The sequence below is a fragment of the Sparus aurata genome, chromosome 21 (assembly GCF_900880675.1).
Source record: "Sparus aurata chromosome 21, fSpaAur1.1, whole genome shotgun sequence".
NCBI lineage: Eukaryota > Metazoa > Chordata > Actinopteri > Spariformes > Sparidae > Sparus > Sparus aurata.
Window position 1 is genome coordinate 27338154 of NC_044207.1, and position 26997 is coordinate 27365150.

Genomic DNA, 26997 nt, shown 5'->3' on the forward strand with positions numbered 1-26997 from the left:
TGTTGAGAAAGACTTTAGCTGCTGTCAGATGTGGAAAATGAATGCGTAATCCTATTTGTGAGATAATTAAAGATATTCTGAATTGGCTTGGAATTTCTGTAAAATGAACATGCATTCAGTTAACAATAATTGAATGCAAGTCAGTAGTGCTTTATTCTTGTTCTGGTAATGAAGCTAGAAAACAAAGAAAAGGAAGAGAGGGGCTTTATCTCTAGGCTGCATGTTTCGACACTGGTTGAAAATTAGATTGCGTGAAGGCGACACCAAAAATGATTATAGCAGAGCTGAAGTGTTATTTTGCAACTAATAGCGCAAATGTTGATAAAACCTTCTTAGATATCTACTTAGGAAACAATTCTTTAGCTTTAGCTTTTTTTTTAACCCTCTTAAATAACTTGTCGCCTCATAAGATCTGTATTGGGACCGGTTCTACTGTTTTTAAATGATTAATTCCTTTATTTCTTGTAATTTGATCCTTGACAGCAATAAATTGAGGAGAAAAGATGATGTCATGCGACAAAAGTGTTGCTACCATGCCATTATTCTTGATTTTTTTGTATGACCTTTTAGCACATATTGGATGATTTTGACAAAACGGAGATACACAGGAGACTCATGGTGAATGAGACATATGACAAACAACCCCATGCCAGACTCAAATCAGGAACATGGCATTTTCATGGTACACATCAGTTATATACCCAGTAACTTGGATTGGGAAGCTACAATGCTAACAGATACCACACTGTTTCTCCGATTCTCCCTTCTGTCTTCTCGAATTTTCCTCTGGTTATGAGGATGAATTATTGAGTTGGGACCATCAGGGATCGTGGATAAACACACAATAAGTTGATCGAGCTGAATTTCCATCCCAAACCTGTCACAAAGCTCGTCTTGCCCGTTGTATCTCGCACCTCCCCGGTATCCCCTCGAACAGTGTGATAGACTCTCGGGTCCACTGAGCCATTGTGGTGTTTGGCCTCTCCTGTTTCTTAACAAAAGGTGAAATGATTCCAGTTAGGCTTATTTTGATGATTATTGGGATAATATTGTAAATGGCAAGTATTTTGTCTAGGATAATCTTGACATGAAGATCTCACATCCTGCCATGCCAAATGTGCCACAACACCTCGTCCTGAATTCAGGACAGGATTTTGAGACACACCCAACTCTTTTTATTATTTTTTTTTTTGGGAGGCCTCTGCAAGATTTTTCTGTACATGGGAGAAAATGGATCCCCCTTGGCTTCGTGCTAATATTTGATGATGTATGATTTCATGCATCTAATGGTACCAATAGGAATTGAATTTATTATATTATGAGAAAAATAAATTGAAGGATATGTGAGGTCCTACAGGCAGCAGCTATATTTCATACAGGAAGTTCTCGCTGTTCCTGTCATATCTTCCCCCAGTTGCCCCATTTTCTCTCCCCTTCCCTATTATCTCTCCCGCTCCTCACCCCACTGCCTTCAGGACTTATCTCCCCTTCCTCTCATTACTCTCCTCTCCTTTCTAACCCCTTTCATTTGGCTCCGTGTCCTGCATTTTACACTCTCTGCCAATGCAGTGTATGCATGTGATGATCTACTTCGGGTCCCTGGTGTGGAGTAAAGGCGGCTTCCAGGTCCATAGTCACACAAATTGTGTCACTGAGTCACCCATTAATGTAGAGTTGTATAGAGGACACTGTGTAATAATAATGTGCACGTACTGTTGGTAAGATGAGAGCGTGTGTGTGTGTGCGTGTGTGTGTGTGTGGCCTCACCCAAGTTTAATTACTGTTCTTTTTCTGCCACGGCGCCGGGAGGTCACTGTAGATTTGCACATGCTCAATCCGCTCCCTCACCATTTACAGCGCTGAGGCGCCGACATTATTCTGTTATATGACTGAAATCTTGATGCATCACGCAGGATCGTTTTTGGCCTTATTTTTTCTACTCTTAGCTCACCGTTACTGATCCACTCCACTTCTTTCATGCTCCTCTCTAATCTTTGTATCATGTATTTTAGACTACATTATCTCACTTTTCCCCTCCTGGTGCCTGCTGGGGCGTTATTTCTCAGGGGTATTTATGATTTACACTGCATTAAAGAATCTCAAGGACTAAATTGTGTATACATTATCGAGTGCCTCATGAAATTTGCATTAAGAGCAGATTTCTCTAAGCAGATTGCCAAGGGTTTAAGGACAGCCTGGTCCGTGGATGTATTATTTACCATTCCCAATTTGCTAAAACATTTGTGGCTGATCCAAAACCTAGGGTTAAATCTGAAGACGGCCCCTCAGCTTTAGTGTGTAATTTCTAAGAAAATAAGACTTCTAGAATCCGTAGAGACAGGGTTGTTTCTGTGATGTGATGTCTTTTTTCCTTTTCCCTTCAATTTTGACCTTTCTCCACCTCTTCCTTTGTTAAAGTCTTCCTTTTGTCTTTCTGTTTTCCCTTTATTCTTCTTCTACATGTCATTATTATAAGTTGTCGGTGGTTTTGTTGTTGTTGATATGTTTCCTTACGTCTTTTTATGGAAGGATTGCTCTGATCCACTGCAACGTCAAATAAACGCTAATAAGCAATGGATCTGACATGAGTTAAACTGATCAATACATGGCACGGTAATGCAGTGTCTCTTCCAATATGACTCGGGATCCAAATTAAATATAGATTATCAACCGGCTGCGTCCCTACAGTAATATGTTTTCATGAGCCTCAATCTCAGGGGAAGACACTAACAGATATTTTGATCTTAGTACCGGGATGGACAAGTTGACAATCCCCTGCAGTAATGTTATTTACAGGAAAGCGCTATCTTGTTTCTGGGTTTCTGTCTTCATATTACTGTCACATTGGATTTCATACAGCGCTGTACAAGAGCCACTTTTAGTCTGTGTCTTCTACTAAGTGAATTAGTCCTCCATAATGTGCAGTCTGGCGCTCTAATACTGTAATGGCTGCAGATGTTCCTTAGGAAATGGCCAAAGACGCCACACATAATGCAGTCAGTGACACGTTTAATCTAATTAAAGGAGGAACCACATGCAACAACGGTGGTTTTTATTAGCCATGCCAGCCACATGACTCTGTAGATGTCTGTCCGCCATTTTGGTTTGGACTGAAATATCTCAACAACTGTCTGATGAATTCACATGAAATTCTGTTCTGGCATTCATGGTTTAAATGAATTTGAGGATCCCTGATGTTCCTCCACCAGCCAGTAGATATTCTTTGCTTTTCGTGGAATACCACAACAACTTCGATGGATTGTCATGACATTTAATAGGGATATCCATGATCCCCAGAAGACTAATCCTCTCCCCGTTCCCCTGAATCTCCCTCATACACCACCATGAGCTTTACATTTGTGGTTTTGAGTGAAATATCTCAACAACTATTCAGGGTTCTCCCCAGACGGTGGAACAACGGCGCTGCGCCGCTATACGGCTAGGTCAGCGCCGCTATACTCAACAATGGTTAGCTGCTTTATAGCGGGTGTTTGTGGGCTGCCGCGGTTGACGGTGACGAGCGCCCGGCTGACGGCGATGATCGATCGATCGAGCGTCCCCCCCCCCTCGGACTGACAGTGACGAGCGTCCGCACCCCAGCCCCCCCGACTGACGGTGCGCCGCTACACTAAAAATTTCTGGGGAGAATCTTGCTATTGGATGGATTACCATGTCAACCGACTGACTTCTTGCTGTATTACCATGCTCAGGGAAAATTTTCATTTGTCTGATTGTTTTGTTTTCAACCAAAATCATTCCCATCAGCCTCATCTGGACTTCTTGTTAAATGCTAAGTAGCAGATGTTGGCATGTAAGCGTGCTAACATTGTCATTTTGAGTATGTTAGCATGCTATCATTGGCATGAAGCTCAATGCAGTGGTGTGCCTCAGTATAGCTCTCATACCCCTTTTCGACCAAGGCAGCACAAGTGTTGGTTTTGAGCCAGTGGGACTCTGGAACCATTTATTCATGTTCAGAACAAAGAGCCGCTTATGTCTGTGGCTGGGGGCAGGGTTATTGCTTATGACAATTATTTGGTTGAAAGGGGATAACAGAGCCACAAACAGTGAGGTTGGCTCTTATTCCCATTTCAGAGATGATCTCCAGGTAAACTGCTTAAAGGTATATATTGTAGCAGGGCTGGCCTCGTCGAGGCAGCAGCTCCTGGAAGAGTTTTTTGACTTCGTCTGGAAGCTTGCCTCAATTTCATTGCTGGAGCTCAGTACAAAAGTGTCATGGATGAATACCTTCAACGCGTCACTAATGGCTTTACAGTACTAGACGTCATGAAAGCCATTTTGGAAATGGCCCATTTCCATGGTCTGATGTGTGCTCTTTCTACAAAACAGCTCTTACATCAGACTCCCTTTAAAGAGTCACAGCTCAGGATGCTTCAGCCGCCACCCAATTTGTTTTGGATAAATGTAAGACCTTGAGCCAGAAATTGAACCTGCCATCCATGAGTAAACTGCACTAGCTGTGGGCCGCTATTAGACTTAGTGAAGACATCTTCAAATGTAAATGAAATGCTTTGCGAGCATGATGGATTAATATGCATTTACACCGGCAAGTGCAAGCACATAGAAATGAGGACTCCATTGAATAATGCACATTTTTATAGTCTGTTTTATAGTCACCTCAGTGCCTCAGTCTAATGTCGTCTCGGTTTTGAAGAGTCTCTTTGTTCGGTTGTTTCAGCTCATTTCACACCGACATTTAGTTTGAAATTGTACTTACTTAGAAGAATAAATGTAAAAAAAGTTGCGAGGTACTGTATAGGGATGATGTACCTACGATACACCATAGAGGTCTGTATGCTGGTTTGAGTCAATGCACTGATTTTCCACCATTACAAGCAAAACATTCCAGGTGTAAAGACGTCTAAACACTACTCTGCTCTCTCCACGTTCCAGCAGAGCGGAGTCACGCTGTTTGCTGCAGTGCTTTCTATCTCCTGCATGAGCATGAGATGAGACTCCCAGTATGAATAATGTCTTCCCTTGTGGTACTTTCACTCCCTATTATCCGATCTCTACTCTGGTCTCAGCAGGGCGATAGTCCCATCTACAGTGATCAGTACTCATCAGTCTCTGTCACTGAATTAAAGGAGTAGAAGGCAAGTGTGAGTGACAAGTAATACAGAGCTGCAACAATAGCATTTTAATGATAATGATCTCATCATTATATTGGTTTTTTTTTTGTCATTAGAGCCAAACAAAGCAGAATGAATGAAGTTGAAAACATTTGTGTTCCAAGATAATTTAAGAAAAAAGCGTTTCCCACAAAAAAATAATCATCCCTGTTTCATTTTATTTATTTAATTCCCAACTTTTTTGTTGCCTCAAAACAAACATCTTTCCTTTTCACCAACCTAATTAATGTCTCTATATTTTCTTCACGTTGAATCTTTTTACTTTTCTCTCAACTCAAGAAGTGGCAAGAAGAAAATGGACTAGTAGACTAGTAGGACAAAACAACTGAAAATTGTCCAAACAGATGAAAAGCTGTGAGAAGGTTTCAGGAACAGTTTTGATGCATTTTAAATCACTGCCAGCTGGACATGTCATCTGCTCATTGGCATGAGACAAAGCGTTCCTCTTCAGTGGACTGAAAGGTCAAGTTTCCGTCCCAGCTCCCTTCGAAGAGTGAAACTTGTTCACTTGTATGTTTGTGCTGCACATATGGTGGTTCTCGCGGCTCTCTCGACTTGCAGCAAGAAAGCGGGGGAGAGTTTAATTTACAGGATCAGGAACTACGTGTGATGGTGATCTGTGTTAATCTCCAGCTCATCCTCCCGACTTTTCAATCACATTTGCGGCACGGATGTCGGTCGAGTTCTCCATTTCGTAGAAGACGATTAGAGAGGTAGACGCTGGGAGAGAAAAAGAAACCATGAGAATGCGCCGTGGAGAGGGGAGATGATGCTGGAAGAAGGGTAAAGATGTAGAGGTCAAAACACAGAGGTATAACAAGGTTTTTAAAGATTTTCCGAGCTGCGGCCGTTTTGCCCGAACAAGTCAAGGCATTATGAGTTTAAAGCTTTGCTGCAAGTACCCCATCAAACACAACTGGAGACACATGGTCGCTACAACCTCCCGAGGCCAGCAGGGTTATTAAAGGCAAGAGAACCAATGTTGTGTTGAATCGTGTTGTTTCTGGCTCTCAGTAGTTCTTTGTTAGAGAACAAGAGACAGGAACAGATGTAAAGCTATACAGCCATCGTCAATAATGTTTTCCCACAGTCTTTACCCTCGGACTTCCATTATTCCTGCTGCCATCTGTAAAAAAAACTGAAGAGATCAATCACAAAACCGCAAGCATAATCGCAACTTTCTGCTCTGTCATTCTCCGTCCTGTCGAAGTGACTCAGCATGCAGATACAGACAGAAACAACAAAACATGTAAACTACAGAAACAGTCGTTTTAAAGAAAAAGGAAAGACGGTGAAATGTATGTTGTTTTGTCTCTTTCGCAGTCAACAAGCACAAGCCGTGGATCGAGACGTCCTACCATGGTGTGATCACAGAGAACATGGACACGGTGCTGCTGGACCCTCCGCTGGTCGCTCTCGACAAGGATGCCCCGGTCCCCTTTGCTGGTAGGAAAAACAAACACCCTCACACACACACACACACAGAATAAAACATCTGCCATACAGTCTGTGCACACTCAAGTATCCACCTACATATAGAAAGTACAACAAACACACAGCATCCACATCGTCCCACACACATCGTCTCCTAAATCACACACACGCATAGCGCCCGAGATGCCTCGGTACTGTGCGCAGGCAACTGTGGCAACAGCACAAGACAAAAACAGATGATCCAACAGTTCGCTGTACTCACTATTTGTTATGGAGGCTGAATTCCATTTATCACCCTTAGCAGTCCTAAACAAATGGGTTTTCTCAGAGCACTTGCTTTTTTTATTTTGTATTTAATTGCTCAAAAATTCCCAGAACAGAAGGCTTTACAAATAACTAAACAATATGCTTTTTTTTTGGATATCAATATGTTGTTTGTTGTTTGTTTTTTTTCTTCAGATTAGTATTCTGAACTGTTCGATGCTGCGCTCCAGTTTACGTTTAAACCATCCTAAAAATGTATTTCAGGTCTTTTGGAATCGCAATTGCATTTTGAGATTGAAAGCTCGGTCAAGCTGACTGATTGAAGCTTTTAGATTTATAAGCTTGACAGGCTTCAGGTTCGGAGCTGAGATGCATCTTTTTCACTCCCCTCTGACAGCTTTTTCAAACTGAATCCACGTGTTCTTGCTCCAAATCTCGTTTAACTTGACCAAAAAACTGTCCTCGAGAGATTTTTTCATGATCCATGTCAGCTTTTCTGTTGTGATGATGTAAATTTTTTCAACCTCGATCTTGTGGAGATGATTTACAAGCCTAGATGTAATTTCCCAAGTTTGAAGCCTCACAATAAGCGAGAAAATATGGCCTGAATATCGTGCATTTATTTTTTTCAATGTTCTGACTTCACAAGTTAATATCTAGTCTTCATTCATCTTTAGAAATGTTGTATGTCTTGTCGTACATAGCAAAAAGTGTGGACCTTGACCTAGGGATGTCCTCTCTGGCAGTATTTAATGCCAGTATAAGATTAATAAAAGCTCTGCATTCACTGAAAGTTTGTTTACAGAGAACTGTAGTTGTTGGAAAAAAGGTCTCCATGTCTTGTAGTCCAGTAAAGATTTGTCAGTTAGTTGATGAAAAACAACAAATTGACAGCCATTATTCTTTACCTTCTTACTGCTTCTCATATTTTGGGCAAATATGTGCCACTTAGTCTCAGACAAACTTAGTACTGAGTCAAAGTTGCTGGGTTGAGTCACAGAATAGGTACCTGTGTAAGATACCACTGTAAAGCTCATCGCTGCATGATTGTTTCAGGTGTTGATTGTGTTGTTTAACAAGAGCTGGAATCATACAGCCGTCACGGAAGTACAGCCGGGCTGACAGTGACAGGAGGGAAAGACAGAGAGAGCTGCTATAATTGGACAAAGTATTCAGAGACTCAAAGGCAAACGAAGAGGCTTTTTGGCAGCTAACGCTTAACAGCTCATTATGGTGAAATGGCTCCTATTAATCCCAGCTCTGACAACCATGGAAAACTGATACTCCGCTATTTTTCTCCCTCTGTTTCCCTCTTTTTTTGTGTGTGTGTTTTTGTTCTAATGGCACAGCCATAATTTTGTGTTTTTCAGCATTGCATGTGAGCTGCTCTGTAAATAATGGGTAAATATAGCTGACCTTGGGGAGTGTGAAACAGCCTGGATCCATGTTAAAGGATCTTTTGTTCTGCTTTTCCTCACAGGACTTTTTAACAGCCTTGTGTTGTACATATACTGTGCCGCATAGCCCAAATACTATGGCACATGTAGATGTTCTGTATATAAGATTATAATGATCCTTAAGAGAGGGTTTGGGTTTGGATTTAGTCATCCAAAACATGAAAAAAGAAACAGAATACATTATGCAAAAACTTCTTTAATCTTTTATTCATATCACAAAAGTGGAGCTGCTGAAGATTTTCCTCACAGACATTGTTCCTCTTCGGTCGAGCAGCACTGACTTACAGTAATTTACAGTACATAGCTTTCCGTAGTAACCAGATCCGTGACGCGGTGAAGGTTTAACGAGTGGTCAGCCAGACAAGAGAGCAAATTAATTGTGATTGTTTTTCTCCATGATTAACGCCTCGGTTTGTTGACTTGAGAAGGTCAAGCTGGGTGAAATATCGCCTGAGAGAAATAAAGCCGAGCTGTGCCCCGGCTGCTGACTGGCGATACTTCTTTCTTTGTTTTTTATTGCATGCGGTCAGATGAATGAAACCTATACAATCGCTACCAAGGAGACTCGGAAAAGAACGGCGACAGAGCATCAAAAGAGCAGCTCTGTCCCAATTTATCTCCCTTTTACAATTGTTCCCGCAGCTACAGCTCTTCCTATGTTTTGCACAAACTCACACAGAGCCCCCTCATCACATCTTTATCTCAACCCCTTCCTTCCATCTTCCTCTCTGCATTCCTTCTTTCTCGATCCAGCCGTCCTTTCTCCTCTTCTCCGTCTCCACGCTTTGCTCTTAGCGAGCCCATATACAGGCAGTCACTTATGCACTTCAGACACTCTCATCAATCCAGGTTTTGTTTTACTGCAGAAAGGAGTAGGCCGTCCTTCTGGCTCCACATTAATTGCAGTGTGGGAACAGACCAGGATTGTTAAGTACTTGCCTCTTTTCTCCACTCTTGTCATCCTCTATTCCCTCTCTCATCCGCCGGCCCTCCATCACTAGTGCCCCTCCTCTGATTGCCCTCATATTCACTTCACTCCCCTCCTCACCTTTTTATCTGGATATTATTTCTCTCCTCTCCTTCCTGTCTCTCGCTCTGTCCTGCCCTCTCCTGCGGTACCACATTTCACTTTGATGCAAACTACCCACAGTGGGCCTAACTTGAACATTATACGCTGAGACAGGCATCCTGGAGATAAATTGTTATTACCGCATGCCATGATGGCATCCTCTATCCTCTGTCTCACCCCCCCCCCCCACTCCTCTCCAACACCTCCCTTGGAGCAAAGGTGTGTGGGTCGAGGAGTATGTGCTGATCGAGCGTTCTCAATCAAATTAGCATGAGGAATGGTGGCAGTGGACTGGAGGGTGCTGCGAGGCAGGCAGGCAGTTTCATTTGCTTATTCTTTATCTCAAGGCCACAGTCAACAGGCACGGATTCTCCCCATTCATCATGGGACCAGAATAATGTGCGGTGGTATATTGTTTCCTCTGCCGAACTCACTCAGGGCGAGGGGAACAAAAGTAGTTGGTGAATTGCAGGAAAGGGGAGAATGGATAGCTGGGAGAAAAAAAATGGAGGAGACAGATGGACAATGAAAATGAGAGAGGGTCATCGCTAGCTGCTGCCACAACAGAACAGGTTTGATTATTCCCCTCGGTTGGTTTAGGCTCTTTGTGTGTGTGAGTGCCTGCACATATGGGTATGCATGTGAATGTGTTTGTGTAAACAACATTTATCATCTTTCTCAGCATTTATTACAGTTAGTTCAGACTTACAGTTAGCCAGGTTTCCATCTCGGTGTATCACACATTAGCCGAATGTCCCGAAAATCAGGAAAAGAAATATTGAACGAATGCTCATTTCCATCCACTTATGAAATTATTAGGAGTTGGGCCATCGAGATAAAACAGCAAGTGACACTTATTCTTCACTTGGGTGTGATTATGTCATTGCAGAGGCAGTGAGAAGAACATGACGACCTCAAATGGTGGAAAACAATGCATGAACACTATGGCAATATGACATTTCTGTTTGATTCATGGATTAATCTGTTGAACAATCTTTTCTTCAGATCTGATGTTTAAACCTGCTGCGATTTTTCATCTCCTCTGTGGTTTTAAAGGAGAACTTCGGCCGTTTTTAACTCATATCCCTGTTGATCGAAGTCACCGAGTGCTGTCAGTAGGAAAAATAGCGTGAATTTTTTGCACAATATTGACAAGATATCAGGACGGCAGCTAAAGCGAACCTATGGGGGCAGACATCCTTGAGTTTCACTTTCGGTTATAGGTTACCATAGGTTCGCTTTAGCTGCCGTTCTGATACTCGGTAAATATTGTGCCAAATGTTATTTTTCCTACTGACAGCACTCGGTAACCTCGATCAACAGGGATATGGGTTAAAAACGGCCGAAGTTCTCCTTTAAGTCACGTGCTTCTTTTAGCATACGTCTTCCTTTATTGAACTCTGTCATACAGTGTTTCCCACACATTGACTAATTTGTGGCAGTGTGCGCAGAATCAACACCAACATGTGTAAGAAGACGTGTTTTTACAAACTTTTACTTTGCCTGATGAGACTTTTGTCATTCATGGCTTTGGTTAGATAATAGCAACATCATTGCTTCGATCCAACCTCGCTTGCTGTGTTTAAATTTCTAACATATCCAAATTCCATAATTTCCTCTGTGGAAAGTTTTTTCTTGTGTCAAAAAAACAAAAAAAAGATGGAAATAATTTACCGTTTTTTTTGGTGTCAGTCACCTGTTTTTTTGGGGGGGGGGGGTTTGCCAAGCACACAGTCAAAACCCATTTATTGATTTTATTATTATGCAGAAAATACCGGACTTGTTAAAAATGTGCTATTTAGATTATGTGGGCATGCGTTATTGACGATACCTGACTTGTAAATGAGTCACAATGATGGATGGTTTGATAAATGGAGTGAAAACTGGAAAAACACCTTCATTTCTGTCAGTAATGATCACATCATTTTTGCAAGTTGTAGTAACGGACACAAACAGAAGGTTGTTCATACCTCTCCACTGCTTTCTCCAGTCATAATTGAAATTGCTAGGTGGACTGACAAGGTCTCATCACTGCCTAATGCTCTGCTGCATACAGCTGTATTGTCTTTATTCCTTTGTACAGAAACAATTCTACCATGACAACAGTTTTAATGATCTGTACTTGTGTATCTCCCAAAATATTTCCCATCTGCTCGGAAACAGCAGGATGGAATATTACAACAATCTAAAAGGAGAGACAGGACACAGCGGGGGGGGAGTCAATAAAGAGGAAAAACTAATTGCATGTTCGCATTTCAGTACCAGTTTTACCACAGACCACGGCTCTAGTTTTGGCTGCTAAACAACATCACATAATACCATAGTGACTTTCACCTTGCCAAATTCCAATCTACCTACAGTGACTGCCTGAAAGTGAAACTGCACCAAGGTGACAAAAGCAGAGGTGCTAATTAAACTGTAGAGCCCAACAAAGCAGGAGCTATGGCACACTTCAAAAGTGGCGAGGCAAAAGAGGAAGTGGAACGAGGAGGTAGAGAGGCCAAAAAAAAAAAAAAAAAAAGAATTGGTTTGAAAAAGGGAGCTCGGAGATGAAAGAGGGAAACAAAAGGTAGACCCAGAAAATAGAGATATGCAGTGTGTGTGTGTGTGTGTGTGTGTGTGTGTGTGTGCATGTGTTAAAGAGAGCAAGAGAGAGCCAGAGATGGAGAATAGAAAGTGATGTGATGGATCATCAAAGGATTAGCGAGGGGTATTGAAGGGACAGTCTGATCAAACCGCCCAGGTGTCTCTCTGTCTGCCCCCGGGGAGAAGGGGAACATATCACTTTGCCCGCCCCTGTCTTTCGTTCTCTCTCACCCTCGCTCTGTCCTCTTTGCCTTTGTGTAGCTGTTAAATTTCCGCAGCGCGAGGTAGCAGCGAGGCGGGTCTGCTACATGAAACAGGCGCAGAACATGAAAGATGCTGTATGGTCTTTAAAGGGCTAACACCTACCTGCAAGCTGGATTTTCTCTCCGCTGCAGCCGTCATTAGCAGAACCACATGAACATCTTCTCATCACATTAATACATCAAGGCACTCATCGATATTTTTATGTCGACAATGCTCAAATGACTATGTGTGTGTAGTGTATGTCCAGTTTAGCCCATTGTTTTGGTTTGACTGTGTTTGTTTTGCTTAATGGCTCGTATCCGTGATGTTTCTAGCTGCAGCTATTTTTTAATGAACAGCTAATAAACTAATTGTTTTTGACCTTTCCTGACAGCACGTTCACACTGCCAGCACACTGACTGCAGCCTGGTCAGTGGCCCTACGCTTCAGAGTATGGTGGTGTAGATGTATATTGATTCCAACTAATAATCTGATACAAATTCCTCTTACGATGCTGTGGACAGTTGTGGAGACAACACTTCTATATGTACTCCAGGCCCAAGCACAAGTCCACAGTAGGGCTGTCACTTTTTCAAAAAATCAAGTTCGAACGAATTTGAAATGACACGCAATTTGAATATAAATAAATAGGGCTGGGTATCACCAGGTTCCTCACGATACGATACTATCACGATATTTTGCCCACGATAACGATAATATCACGATACAGCGATTCTGCAATAATCGATATATTGCAAGAAATTTCATCCACGATACATCACGATATCTGTGTCACTGAAGAAATTCAAAATTTATTGACTGCACTGAATCCATTTCACAGGAATTACAAAACATTGTCAATCAATTTCACATGAATGAAAGCCAAGTAAACAAAGAGTATATTGCACAGTGTCTCTTCTTAACACACACACTGACTGCACCTATCATTAAATATCTATATGTGTGGGTTTCAGAGCTACTTAAACCATTTTTTAAATTTTATTTGGTTGTACACCTATGTTTGAATAAAGATAAAGCTGTACTCCGAAGAGGGGGTGGGCCAAAAAAAAAAATTAAAATTATAATTTATTTTTTTTACATTTTTAAATATCGATATTTGGCACCAGTGTATCGATAACGTACCTCAAGATGAAATATCGCGATATATCGTAGTATCGATATTTTGGCACACCCCTATAAATAAATATAAATCGTGCTATCTTGTCGGTGATGGTCATTTTTACGGGCTGTTGGCAAAGGGCCTGCTGAAGCTGAATGTGCCGAGTAGTAGGCAGTCAGACGAGGTTGTCCACTCACCTGCTAACGTTAGCTTACGAGGTTGTAAGCTAGGTGAGTCCGCAGATTTGTTGTCGTTGTTGAGTAAGACGGCTGCTTCGTACAAAATACTTCCATACACTACTTCTCAGATGTTTTGGTGTCGCGATTGTCCGCTCGGGACGGCTTTGCTCCAAGTGTCCTCCATTTTCGTAGCAAACCACATAATATTACTAGCTGAATTGATAGGTCAAGGGTCAATAGGGCGTGCAATTGGTCAAGCTGATAGTGAAGTTTTAGAGCGCCCTCTGTTGGATCACAAGGCAAACTACTTCAAACGGTCTGTTGCGCTTATTTGTTGCGTACATTTTGAATTGGAATAGGTCATTACATTCGAATAAGAACTTTTCCCCCCACTTTCGAATGAATATTCGAATTTCGAACAAAAAGTGACAGCCCTAGTCCACAGTGGTTCTGGAGCTGTTGTACAGTTTAGTCTGTGCAAGCTTTTCTCCTCTTATTGTATCCCTCCATTTTTTTTCCATTCCAAGCAGGAGACTGGCTCTCAGTCAGCTGTCAGAGTGTGTATTGATATCTCCTTCTTGCCTCAGGACATGAGGTCAGTGCTACGCCTGCACACCCATCTCTCCATGTTAACTCCCAGCAGGAGAGATTTATTCCCCTTTTTGCTCCCTCTCAGTCCTCCCAATCCTTTTTCTGGTTTCCCCCCGTGCTCTCACAGTCTCTCTCTTTCTCCTGCTCTTTCTCTCACTCCTCCATCATCTCAGTAGATTTTCATTTGAGCATGTCCAAACTAACCCACAGTCATATTTTGTGCCTGAGACAATGACAACCGCTTATTACGAGGGAACCAAAAAGATATAAATGTTTGTCACATCGTATTGATTCTTCCTCTCGCTTGACCTTGTGCCTGACCTGCATGTTTGACCCCCATGATGGTTACCTTCACTCTCGGCATGGCGCCTGTTGTTTATACGTGAGGAGCTTCAAAACCTTTCTCATTTTAGTCTGATCAAATCATTGCAGAGAGAGACAGACATTCACATTTTACTTTAAATGTTAAGTCTATTATTATATTTCTGAAAATTAAATGTCAAAGTTCAACAGATTTTCTGCAGAACTGAACATAATTAACAAAGGTTATTGTTCTCCATCATGATTTTTGTTCCATTAGTTTCTCCTGATGATGAGCACCAGGTCATGTTATTCTCTCATTGTTTTAAAGGATAAGTTCACCCAAAAATGAAAATTCATCCATTTTCTACTCACGCCCATGTCGAGGGTGACGTTTTGTAGACCAAAACAGATTTCTGGAGCTTCACAGCATGGATGCATTCCCCTGAACAACTAAATGGATGGGGACCTGTTTTTAAAAGGTAAAATAAACAAAACGATAAAACATAAAATGGCTCCACACATATTTTGTCGGTGTGGGTGGAAGCCCAGAGACCCCAAAATGATATGAAATATTGCATGAAATTATTATGAAATTAACAACAGAACCTCACCTGACTTTCCAGCAGCATGAGGCTGAGTAGATAATGACTGAATTTTCAGTTTTTATGAATTTACCATTTAAGGTTGATGTTGTAAAATCAATTAGTGGTGAGGGAGAAAAACGCTGCAAAGTTTAGGCATATTGGGATAGTGAAGCAAAATTGCACCAGGGAGCATATAATGAATAATGATTGCTTTTGATCTAGGGCTGCAGTTGTTAATTGATTGACGACTTATGGGGATCTGTTTCCTTATGATGTGGCAGACAGTGTTTGAATGCAGCAAAGACTAAAGACAATATGTGAAAGAGAAAAGCCACTGAAAAACAACTTCACATCCAGATTCCTGTTGGGGGCCGTTGAAATGAAGCACAGCCAGAGTTGGAGTGGAAACAAAGATATCATAACTAAATAAAAGCAGAGGGTGTTTGAAGATTAACGTATACATACGGGAAAAGGTATATAGATCTTTCCATTTGTTCTTTCAAATCATGAAAAAGTAGAAATGTCAAAGTCGGAGATAAGATGAGATTAAATCACATGAGCCTGGACCATTGTTTCTAGATCTGAAAGGGAGAGGCACAAAAACCAAGATAGAGATGCAGCAACCAAGTTCAATAAATATTTGTGTTTTCACTCAATATCATAGAGGCCGGTTACATCGTGATACGGAAAGTCCCAATTAAAAAGCCAATTTAGGGAAAGACAAAAGAAATGGAAAGACATTTTATTATTGACTACACAATTTATGGACTCCACAAAACACTTTCTACTTAGCCTCCAGGTGATGTGTGTGTGCGTGTGTGTGTGTTTGTGTACGTAGACTGCTTCTATAAATGTTTATGGCCTTCTGTTGTCAACAGGATATAATGGATTACACTTGCTGCGGCCCCTTTAGACCCCGTCTGTTTTTGACCGTACCATTAGTCTCACACAGGGTTATTTAAGGTTGTACTCCCCTGTGTTTGATTTACTGCTAAAGACAGATAGAGTGTTGAACCTTAATTAATTATTTTATTAAGTCATCTCATGTTCTGCTGCATTGAGTTGAGCTACTCTCAACTGAGACAAATTGCATCCTCCTCAGTGATAACACAGTAATAGTAATGAGGCAATTTTAACACAGAGGAAGGATTTTCTCGCTATCTGGAAGAAATTGCTCGTATTTATATGTTAACTGATACCTGTGATCATCCAACAGATTGTTCCATTATCTGAGGACTCTATCCATAAATAGCCAAAAATGCTTAGTTCCAGTGTCTGAAAAGAAAGACTTACAATTCACTGGCACACTCTGACAAGTGGGGAAGCCCATTTATATGATGGGAATCACCACAGCCTCTTTGCTGTTGCGGCGAGCTAATTGGATCCATATACGATGTTCAGAGTAATTACACGTCCAGTAATGCTCCACTGGAGCTCAGTCATCAATGGATTGTCAAGTTGCTCACAGCGTCAAACAACCTCTTAGCCTCTGATTGACTTTCTGGAGGACCCAGTTCCCCCCCCCCCCTTATTACCCTATTACCCCCTTTTTCTGTTCTGCGTTGGATCTGTCTCCCATTTCTTGACACCAAGTAATGATTTTCAATTTCTTGAATACGCTTCGTTTTCTTTTTTGTTTTGCGTGTGTTCACTTGTAATAAGCTGAGGCTGTGTATTTCACATGTGTTCTTCTTTGTGTGTGTGAGGCTGTGGTGAAACCCCTGACAGCGTGGAAGATTGTCTATTAATGAAAAAAATCAGTAGATACATAATCAGTACATAAGGTACACGTTGCAACTACGGCTCCTTCTTTTATACTATTTATGCTCCAAGGCAGCCGCAGAGAATGATGCATCGATGCATAAAGATCATGAATTTCACATCTATGAGAAAAAAATGGCTTTGTTTGCTCCAATAATCTTCATTTTTAGATATAATGTACAGCAGGTTATCAACCGACCTAAAACATCTTAATGAATGGAAAGGAACTTTACTTATAGTGTGGGTAACGTTAGCAGCTAAGTCCTGAGACACAGCGGGTCAAGGTGAGACGGTATTACACCCTGCCAAAGACAGCTGGCCTTCATACTAAAAGATCTTTTTCTTATTTAATGTTCAAAGTGAAAATATTCTCTATATGAGCTAGTAGCCTTTATAAGATAATCATTAAAACAGGATTATTTTGGAACACATCAGTCTAATCTTAATTATATCCTCATGATGGTACTAATGAGTTCACCACTGCAATACAAGAACAATGATGTTTGCTTATTTTAGCGTTATTTTTCTAGGTTGGATGCTGACATTGTCCCTTGATCACGCTCCTTTAGTTTCAGGTTTTTTAAATGACTCATACCAGCAATATAAAGTCAGCTGTACACATCATTTTCAACCAATTTATGGAGCTAACGTTTGATTATCTAGATAGATCTACCAGCAGCAGCTGATGGCTAGAGAAGAGAAGCTACTTTTTTCGATTCCAGTTCCTCTCAGTGGCGTGTGAAATAATCTATAAAATGTATCATAGAGAAGTCTGAAAATAGTTTTCCTAGCTCTCTGTTGCAGTGTTAATAAAAAGACTGACTTCCTTTTATCAACACTTGTTAGAAAGGACAGACAAGATTATGAAGATAATGTTCGGCTGAGTGGTAGACTGACTGACTGAACTGAACAGATTTATTCCTGTTTCAATATTTTATTTCATTGTAGTGTCTTGTAGCCTCCTCTGCATTCAAATCTGTCTTCCTTGTGCCTTCTGCAAAGATGGGAGCCAGTAAAAACTTGTTTCCTGGCATTGTCTGTGTTTGGTGGTGGGAGCCAGACAGGAGGCGGCGTTAGGTAAAGCAGGGAAGAGAACCGCTGCCTCTTTTCTCGAAACGACGGCTGAAAGAACCTGCTCTTCAAGGAGAGAGCGCTGACCCATGGTCGTGATGTGAGCCGAAATTACTTAATGAAATGTGCTGTGAATGGCAGCTGAAACCAATCCAGTAATTCTCTACGTTACTCTCGCTCCTGCTCTCTCCCTCTCTGACAGTGGTTTGACAGGGCTTCAGTCTGCTGACAGGCCAATTAGACAGCAATTTGCATATCTTCCCCGCTCCATTTGCCTTGTTCATGTGAGCATAAAATAGGATGATCTGGCTTTTGAACCCATGTATGACATCAGAGTCACACAGACCAACTGTATCCTCCATCATCCACGACCCCCTCCGCCCTGCTAACTCCACCCCGTCTCTATTTCATTGTAACTGACTCGAACCCCTGTTGATCTGTCACCTCTGTCTCATCCATTCCCGTTCCTGCTTATATTCAGCTTTTTTCTGCCCTTTCAACTCCCTCTCCTCTCTCATCACAGTCATCATTCTAATTACAAAGAAATAAACACGAGGACGGCGCTCCATGATTGATGTTAATTGAAGAAGTTGATGGCTTTTTATTTTCCAAGAAACCACTCAGTTATGATAAATATGTTATGCCCAGTGCACAATACTGTATATGGCAAACCAACTAAGATGATTTATACAAACATTATCCAAGAAGTAATACTCCGTGGTGAAAGTTTGAAAACAGCCGTCCTTTGATATACATTTAATGATAATAATGGGTGGCTGTGACTCAGGGGTAGAACCAGCGTCTTGTTATCGGAAAGTCGCTGGTTTGATTCCCCTGGACTGCATGTTGAAGTGTCTTTGGGCAAGTTACTGAACCGCAAACAGCTGCTGATGTGCTGGTCGGCATCTTGCATGGCAGCCACCGCCATCAGTGTATGAATTTTCTGTAAGTCGCTTTAACCCCTTAAGGAACACCGTTCCAACATAGGAACACCCTTGTGTTTGGATGGAAACCAAAACCTGTGTTCCAACCTCTGTAACTCTGTGTCAGTATGTCATAGAATCACACTTACACTTCTAAAAAATACTTGAGGGTGTTACCTTTCCAATGGTACCAAGCACATCCCTGAGTCTCAGGAGCTGTCATGCTTTTAATTTTGGTATGTCATTTTGGAAAAAGAACCTTGAAATTGTTCATTAAGATGTTAAGATAAAAGCGTTTGCTAAAGGCTCTACAATATAATACCAAGAGATATGATCCTGAAATTGTTGTTGTAAATTATTTTGACCAATAATAGATATTGGTATAGTTCACAGATGTGGTAGCCAAATCAATCCATTGAAAAGTAACTTGAGCTATCAGGGCAGCTTAGTGTTCATATGTGTGGTATTCAGTGTTTAAAATTCCATGATCTGTAGACAACGCTGTTGCTATTTTGTTGTCATATGTCCTATGAGGGCAGAATGGCTGTTAATGGCCAATAATGACAATAAACATCACCCTCAGGTGTAATATTGCTTAATTTCCCAATGCCCTCTGATGATAATGCATCAGTGGTTTCGCTCAACATTTATGGAAACGTGGGTCGGTTTTCTGGACAGCCCCAAGGGTCAAAGAATCCTAAATGGAACCGGAGCCACCAGAGCTAATATGGTGGAACAGGAGTATTATTTATCAAATACAAGTGCGTTTTTTAATCCTGTCGTTAGTGGTAAATCTAGAGTCTTTTTTATATATTGTGTTACTAAACCCCATGGTGACAGTCTCTTTTTAGCTCACCCCGCTGGCAGATGACTGCTGGCACCGTAATGTCAACATAATGATTTGAGTAATATCTTGGCAGCGAGTGCTTTGTTTTGTCTGTACCTTTCTAAAATGACATCCTCCTAATGGTGTATTAGAACACAATGATATTACATTATAAATCACTGAATATGTGCAATGAAGTGCAGCACATTTCCACGCATCTGTTACAAGCAAGAAATTAATATAATCCCATTATGCAGTCAATCTAAAATTTAAAGATCAACAGAGAATCTGAGGCTACGAGGGACAGATGTTTGTGTGTATCTTCACTGCCAACATCGTGCATCACGTCCTGGATTGTTAACAAAATGGCTGTGTAGAACATAACTTTGCGAAAGCTTTATTAAAACTGTAGCCTTTTTTAATAAGTAAGAAATAACGACGTATCCCTCAATGTAATGCTTTAAGATTGTAGTGGATCAAGAAGCAGAAACCTTGTTTTTATCATCTCTGTTCATTACAAACAAATAATTCATCATATCCTCTGCTAGACCACAAAATTGTATTAGTATATTATCCATTATGGAACCCAGTGGATCTGAATCATTAACAATGTCACTGCAAGTTAAATTAAATGCGTAGTTTTTGAACAAACTCTTGAGTATTCAAGAAAGTCGAAAGACTGTTTTTTTTTTTAACAGGCATTTGGTCTAACTTTCAACTTTGGCGTAGACACTGGGTCACAGACCAGACTAGAAAAACATGGTTTAAATCTGATGGATGTCGTGCTGTTTTCTGTCAAGGTGAAAGAGACAAGCAGCCCTTTTATTCAGCGGTGCCTCAGCCTGAGAGACCTTGAGATTAACATCTGTGTTGGCAAGAGAGAGACTGAGAGAGAGAACGAGAGACAGACCCCGAGGTTAAATAAGGACTAACAAGTACAAGAGAGAAAAAGTTTTTTGTTTTGTGTCACTATATTCTTTCTCACTGTTCATGTAATATGTTTTAATTCATCTTAACTCCAGATTACAAAGTGTTCTGGATGTAGATCCAGGGAGAAGTCTGGTAGGACTGGATGGTCCTAAGGGAGTTCTCAGCTGATAAAGAAATTTAAATTGATATGTCAACTAGGGATGTCCTGATCAGGTTTTTTTTACCCCGATACCGAGTCCCGATCCGATACTTAGCCTCAACTAATATTGTCCTGGATAATACAGCTGCATTAAGAAAAAAGGCACCTGCATCCAAGCTGTTCCTTAATAGGCTTTTTTATTTTGTTGAAACAAAGTAAATACTTTCATACGGCTCTTTCTTATTCTGCATATGCTATTACAACATTGTCCTCCACCTTCCTGGTGTTAGCAGGTGAGTCTGTGACGCTGCGCTGTGACAGCAGACCCTCGTGTACAGCAGCTGAAGTGTGAGAGACGCAGCCCACGCTTGGTACCTCCATACCATCCACTGCTTTTCTCATATTCCTTACGTTGTCACGTAAAATGACAAGCATGTGGACGCGTTGCTTGTCTATTTCACAGCGTTCAGCATGTCCTCGGTTGCCTGTTTTACATGCTCTGCTGTATGAGACCCACCAAGCTAGTGCACATACCGGCACGCTGTAACTCGAAAGTGGAGTCGATGTAACGTAATGCCAAGATCGTAGGGCATACCGGGAATTCAAAAACTCCAGGTGACGAAGAAAACCCTGATCCTCTACCACGGAGATGAGCTGGTTATCCAGAGCCATTAATTCAGTTACCTTCTCTGTAATATGTGTGGCCATGTCGCTGTCTCGAGGATATTTCTTTGTCCTTTTGGAAGTATCCGCGAGTGTTTGTTGCTTCGGTGTCTTTGCTTGTACTACTCGAGTGAACACGTTGTATTCTTTGATTGTTAGTTTTTTATATGCCGCACCAAATGAGTAGTATTAAATGCAGCTCCGCGAAACGGTCATATTGCAAATGTTACATGTCGCCGTTGGACTGATTTCACTTTCTAATTTAAGTTATTTACACACTGCAGACATTTTATCCACAGTTTGCCAGAGTCTGCCACAAATTGTGCTCTGACGTTAAAAAAAATAATAAAATAAATCGGGCTTGGGTCCACGTTCAAAATCGCCGATTCCGATCAGCGGAAAAATGCCCAGATCGGCCCCGATCCCGATCCTACAGATCAGATCGGGACATCCCTAATGTCAACTCTTTGTAACACGTCCTTCTCCAACAACATTGAATTACACTGCAGCTGAATAAGTCATTGTATTCATATGTTTGATGTGCACATAAGCGGCATAGTTTGGTCTTGGTTGCACAAAATTCATGACTCCAATTAGAGAGTGCAGATGAAACAGCTGCCTTCAGATGGCTGTAAAGACAAACGCCGTCAGTTGGGGCTTCTAACTGTGGAGGAGCACCCGGCGGGGAGGAATCACTCATTAATCTCTGTTCTGCCTCGCTAACATCAACGCCGTAATCGAAATACGACTTTTTTGGTACGCGTGATCACGTCATCTAGTTGTAAACGTAAAATTAAAGTGGAAAATGAGCAGAACATAAATAAAAGTGTTTCAGAGAGGTTTATATCATATCTTCCCCAAATGATGTACCAAAGGGGAATATTATGAGAGACAAATGGAACGAAACCGCGCCCTTTATCTCTTTTGTTTAACCTAGACAAGAATTGAAGTGCACTCTTTTGTTTTAAGCTTCCTTCTTCCCCCTGTTATACTCTTAAATTTTTTTCCCTTGTGGATAAAAGACATATCGACGCTCCCACAGGATCGTCTTCAATCTTTTTATCCGTGTTATGCTTTTTAATAATATGCCTATCATGCAGTCTCTTTTCTACTCTCTGCCATAAGCGTCTCAGCTGTTCGCCTCTCCAGAATGCTTCCAGTTTACGGCCAGTCAGCTGTTAGATTGCCGCTGTTCAATAAATTAGATTTCATCCTCATGGTCCAATCTACTCGTAATTAAGTGCCTCAAACACACAAACACACACATAACCTTAAGGCAGAGTGTGTACTGCTGGACATGGGTCTCCAGGGTCAATTATGGCAGTGTAATGATTGTAATTGGCTAATTTTCAGCCCATTACCCTATTTTATGTCTCATGCAGCGGGTCGTAATTTAGTGAAGGAGTGATGGCCGGTCTGGCTCTTGGTGATAGATGATAGTCAGCGCGAGAAAGGGGGCGCTCCATCATTAATAGTGTCTAGGAATGAGCTGTCACGTCGTCAGGCCCACACACAGGGACAGAGTGGAGGACGATAGGCGAGAGGGACTGCCCTTGATGCAATGTGAGTTCAAGATTACGGGCAGTTTACATGTTTTTTAAAAAGCATATTTAGTTAGACTGTTTAGAGGCTAAATGTCCATATGGATGGAGTCAAACGTCTACACAAAGTCCAGCATTTCACGAAGTTGTCACAATTTGTCCTTTTCTCAGGGCCTATTCACACGCATCATGTCAACAAGACCGAGTATAATGAGACCTCGCCTTATGTCTTTCGGGGGGGGGAACATCACTTAAGTGTCTTCTCCAGTTATATTTTTCTGCAGCATGTGTCTGCATTCTCAGTGTCTTCTGCTCACATTTTGGCGTATCCAATCACGGCGCAGCGCTAAATCACCTCTCAAATGGTCCCACAGGATCTGACAGCTGTGCGAGTGAAATAAAGATTTTTTGTGCGTCTTCACCTGCCATCGTGTCTCCCCTGGGCTATCGGAACAAAAAAAAAAGAGGAGTGCTCACTTTTCCAGAAGTGCCAGAATGTGTGAAAGGCAATTCCAAACGAGTGACAGAGTAATGGATGAGGGCAGCGAGGGCCATCAGTCAAGTGCTGAACTAAGTCATAGTTCTAGCTAACATATACTTAGAACCACTCTCATTGCGTCTGCACTAGCTTCAAATTACTTGGTTTCGCTCCCAGTTGCAGGAAATTACTTTTGGAAAGGTTCACAGTACAGATATATTTTATGAAGAGGATGTCCGCTAAGTATTCTGAAATCATTGCTGCCGTGTTGCTGTATTGCTAAACCAATAAGAGAGCAATTTCCCAAGCTGACCGGTGAAGTCACCAGTCTTTCAAGAGAAAGAAGAGTTGAAAAGGTTAAAAGCCATTTTTCTTCTGTTCACATCCCTAGCGGACGCTGGAAACGATAGTAATGACATTAGCTCAAAGTAAATATAGAATGCCCTCTTAGCGCTTCAGTTCCAGTAAGCAAACAGACTAACAGGTATTAGATAAATGCATAAAAGACAGATTTGTCCATGTCTTTATTTGAACAGAGAGGTTGACGGTAATTGTATTTAATGATTAGGGAGAATGGTTCAATGCAGTTTTGTAAATGCTCATAATTATTTGAAAAATGAAAATTGTGACTGTGCTGGAGGGCTCAGCACCTACAGTATACGTCCTGTGCACATTGAGCTCCACAGCTCTGCAGCTGTTGACCTCATTTATGATTTCCTGTCGTGTTATTAGTATTCAGTCACAGGTTTATCTCTCGCGTTTGTCCCCTGAGGATTGCTTTGTCTCTGCTAATTGTGAGAGAGCGAGTGAGAATAAAGGCAAAGTGGAAGAAGAGGGGGAACGAGGAAAACTCCCTCATGTATGTTCTCCCTCCCTCCCATTGCACAAACAGATGAAGACAGTCTAATACCAGCTCTCTCCTGCCCTTCTAAGACCTTTTGTTGACCTTTTTGTGTCATTTAACTCGATCACAAGCGGGGCTGTCGCTACGAGGTGAGGATTTTGTCAGCTCACAGTCCATATGGGTGGGGTATTAAGTGGTGACAGGCGCAGGAAGAAAAAAAGATCTGTCCACTTCTAAAGAATAAGTCTGTCTTGTACCAGTCTTCTATTGTTGTATAGGCCTCTGACCTTTTGACCGTTTCACTCTGGCACATTAGTCACATTTAATTGGATTGAAAATCATTGATGCTCAGTATTTGCACTCGCCTTATTCCAAGATCATTATTTTCACTCAGGTGCTTTGTTTCTACACTGTGTTGATGTAATCAGATTTAGTCTTTCCACCCTACCTGGTAAATGCTGCTGTTACAGTACACAGAGACAGAAAATAGATCTGACAACTTAATATGAAATTCATTGGAATGCATGCAAACTGGCCGTCCTTCTCTGAGCTCACACTGTGAATTACGAAAGCAGATCTGTAAAGATGAACTGAGTTCTCCCTGAGAAACAAAGACACCTTCACTTTTACCTCGGCTGACAAATGATCAAACATGACAGCGACGCATGCATGAGCTATTGCCCGCCGTATGTTATGACAAACATAACTAGCGTGTGGTGATCAATGAAAGATGACAGATTAGGTTATCTTAACCTCCGCGGCATATCAAAACTACACCGCTCATTACCTCCCCTCAAGATGTTTTCTCTGAATTTACCTACGTGATGAATGCGGTGTGCGGTCTCCAGGCCCACACCCCTGCTGGCCCGCCTGACTGACGGTTTAGTTGTGTCATTTTAATAAGCGGGCATTAGCATGCATAAGATCTCCTGGGGTTCTCAAATGCCACCTGTCAGATTTCATTGATGTTGCATTTGCTTTAACTAATGCTATAGTGAAACACATAGACGAGATAATGTGGGAATTATTTGGTGCCAAAGTGTGCATAGCAAGTGGAGGCGAAAACAGTCAGCCGGGTGATACAAAAGAGATGGAAACGTTTATTTATGCTGAGTTTTGCTCTGTGCAGTCTCATTTCAGCAGAGGAGATCAGCAATGCCTCTGTCTGTTTATATATAACTGCATCATGATGCAGCAGCTCTGCTGACATCTGAAGTAAAGCTCCTTTAAACAATATGTTTTCAACAAATAACAAAATGACATCCTGTAAAGTGAAGCGTTGCTGTGACTGTTGAACCCCGGTGACAGTTGACATGCCGGCTTGTGCCTCTGTGCATTGTTTGGCTGATTGGAGCTCATTGTTTTGAATTATCAGACACAGCTGAACCAAATGAAGTCGCTGGTAGACATTCTCATCACACCTGTCTAATGCAAAACGATGGTGTAACAAAATGTCAAACATCCAGCAAGCAAAACAGGGGTGGTTGGGGTGGGGGGGCCGAAGCTAAAAGGCCAGTTTTTATTAGACGTGCATATGGAAGGTGGTGAGAAAAGGACTGAGGATACTAAGTCTAACTCGCTTTCTACTGAGTTTGTTAATAGAAAGCAGTTGTATGCCCGCAAGTTCGCCATAATAACCCTAATAAGATGATATCATGAAGGCTCCTTGCTGTGTGTTTGTACTAGAGTCATTCTGCAAATGGCAAAGCTGTGTCACATGTGGTCCTTGATCTTGTGTTAGACAGAATCTGATGTGGCCATGTTGGTGTTCTTCCTGGAACATCGTAATTAATATTTCTCCAGGACCATCATTGAAACTAGGGCTGCACGAAAAATCGTTAAAAAATCGCGATCTCAATTCACACATACACGCGATCTCATTTCTACACACAGCGATTCTTTTGTTTTGTTAAAGTTCATCAGTGCAATAAACATTTATTGAAAAAAATCATGCCAGAGAATCGTGATCTCAATTCTAAGCAAAAAAATCGTGATTCACATTTTTTCCAGAATCGTGCAGCCCTAATTGAAACTGACCATTAATTTTTCTGTAGTGCCATAGCTTTGCAAAAACATGGTATATTTATATGCTGCATAACAGCCCAGGCAGAGTATTGTAAGGTTTTATGTGGAGTCTGGGTCTTTTTAATGTGGGATGTGGTTCTATGATTAGCTCAGCTTTCAAAAGAAATTTGTCAATCATGCTGTTTTTTTCTCACCATTCCATTTAATTCTGTAGTCAGAAACAGTACCAGAGATAGTTGTGGGCTGTAGGTTGACTGTGTAAGGCTCATGCATGTACTGTATATACGTGTGTGTGTGTATCTTTGCATCTGTATTCAACTGCTGGTATTATAGCCTTAGACTTGTATACACACTATTTTGTGTTATTACTTTTATTACCTTCATTCACTGCTTGTCTACATCTCTTAGGTTCAAATATTATATCAATTTGATCACAAAAGAATAATAAAAAAGTATTGTTCAGCTTTTTCTTGAGCTGGGCAGTTCAAGGCTTAAAAGTGATGACTTGCGTTGTGTATTCTGGGAAGCAGATTTGATTGCTTTTGTGTTGTTTGTATTATTCATGGGGTAACTTACACAACTGGAATGCTTCTGCGAAAGCATGGTTCAGTCAGAGACACGTATGTCTAGCAGCTGATCATTTATAGCAAATGGCTTTTACAGTTTATGCTCTGATGTTTAAGGAAGCTCTAAAATGAATCTGAGCAGTGAGGAGGATTCTGCAGAGGGAGCAAGTTCAAACTACCACATAGGGAGGATGTTGAGATGCAGCGGCAGCAAATGGCGTGTGTGTAATCAGCAGAAGAAACAGGG

General features: G+C 41.4%; 1 protein-coding gene across 1 annotated transcript in view; it reads left to right on the plus strand.

Annotated features, from left to right (window-relative positions):
• Positions 1-26997, plus strand: part of clstn2a (calsyntenin 2a) — a 161373-nt gene that overhangs the window by 68789 nt on the left and 65587 nt on the right. The window contains exon 2 of the mRNA XM_030403217.1: positions 6477-6599. Coding sequence (XP_030259077.1) covers positions 6477-6599 — 123 coding nt within the window. The remainder of the gene's footprint in view (positions 1-6476; positions 6600-26997) is intronic.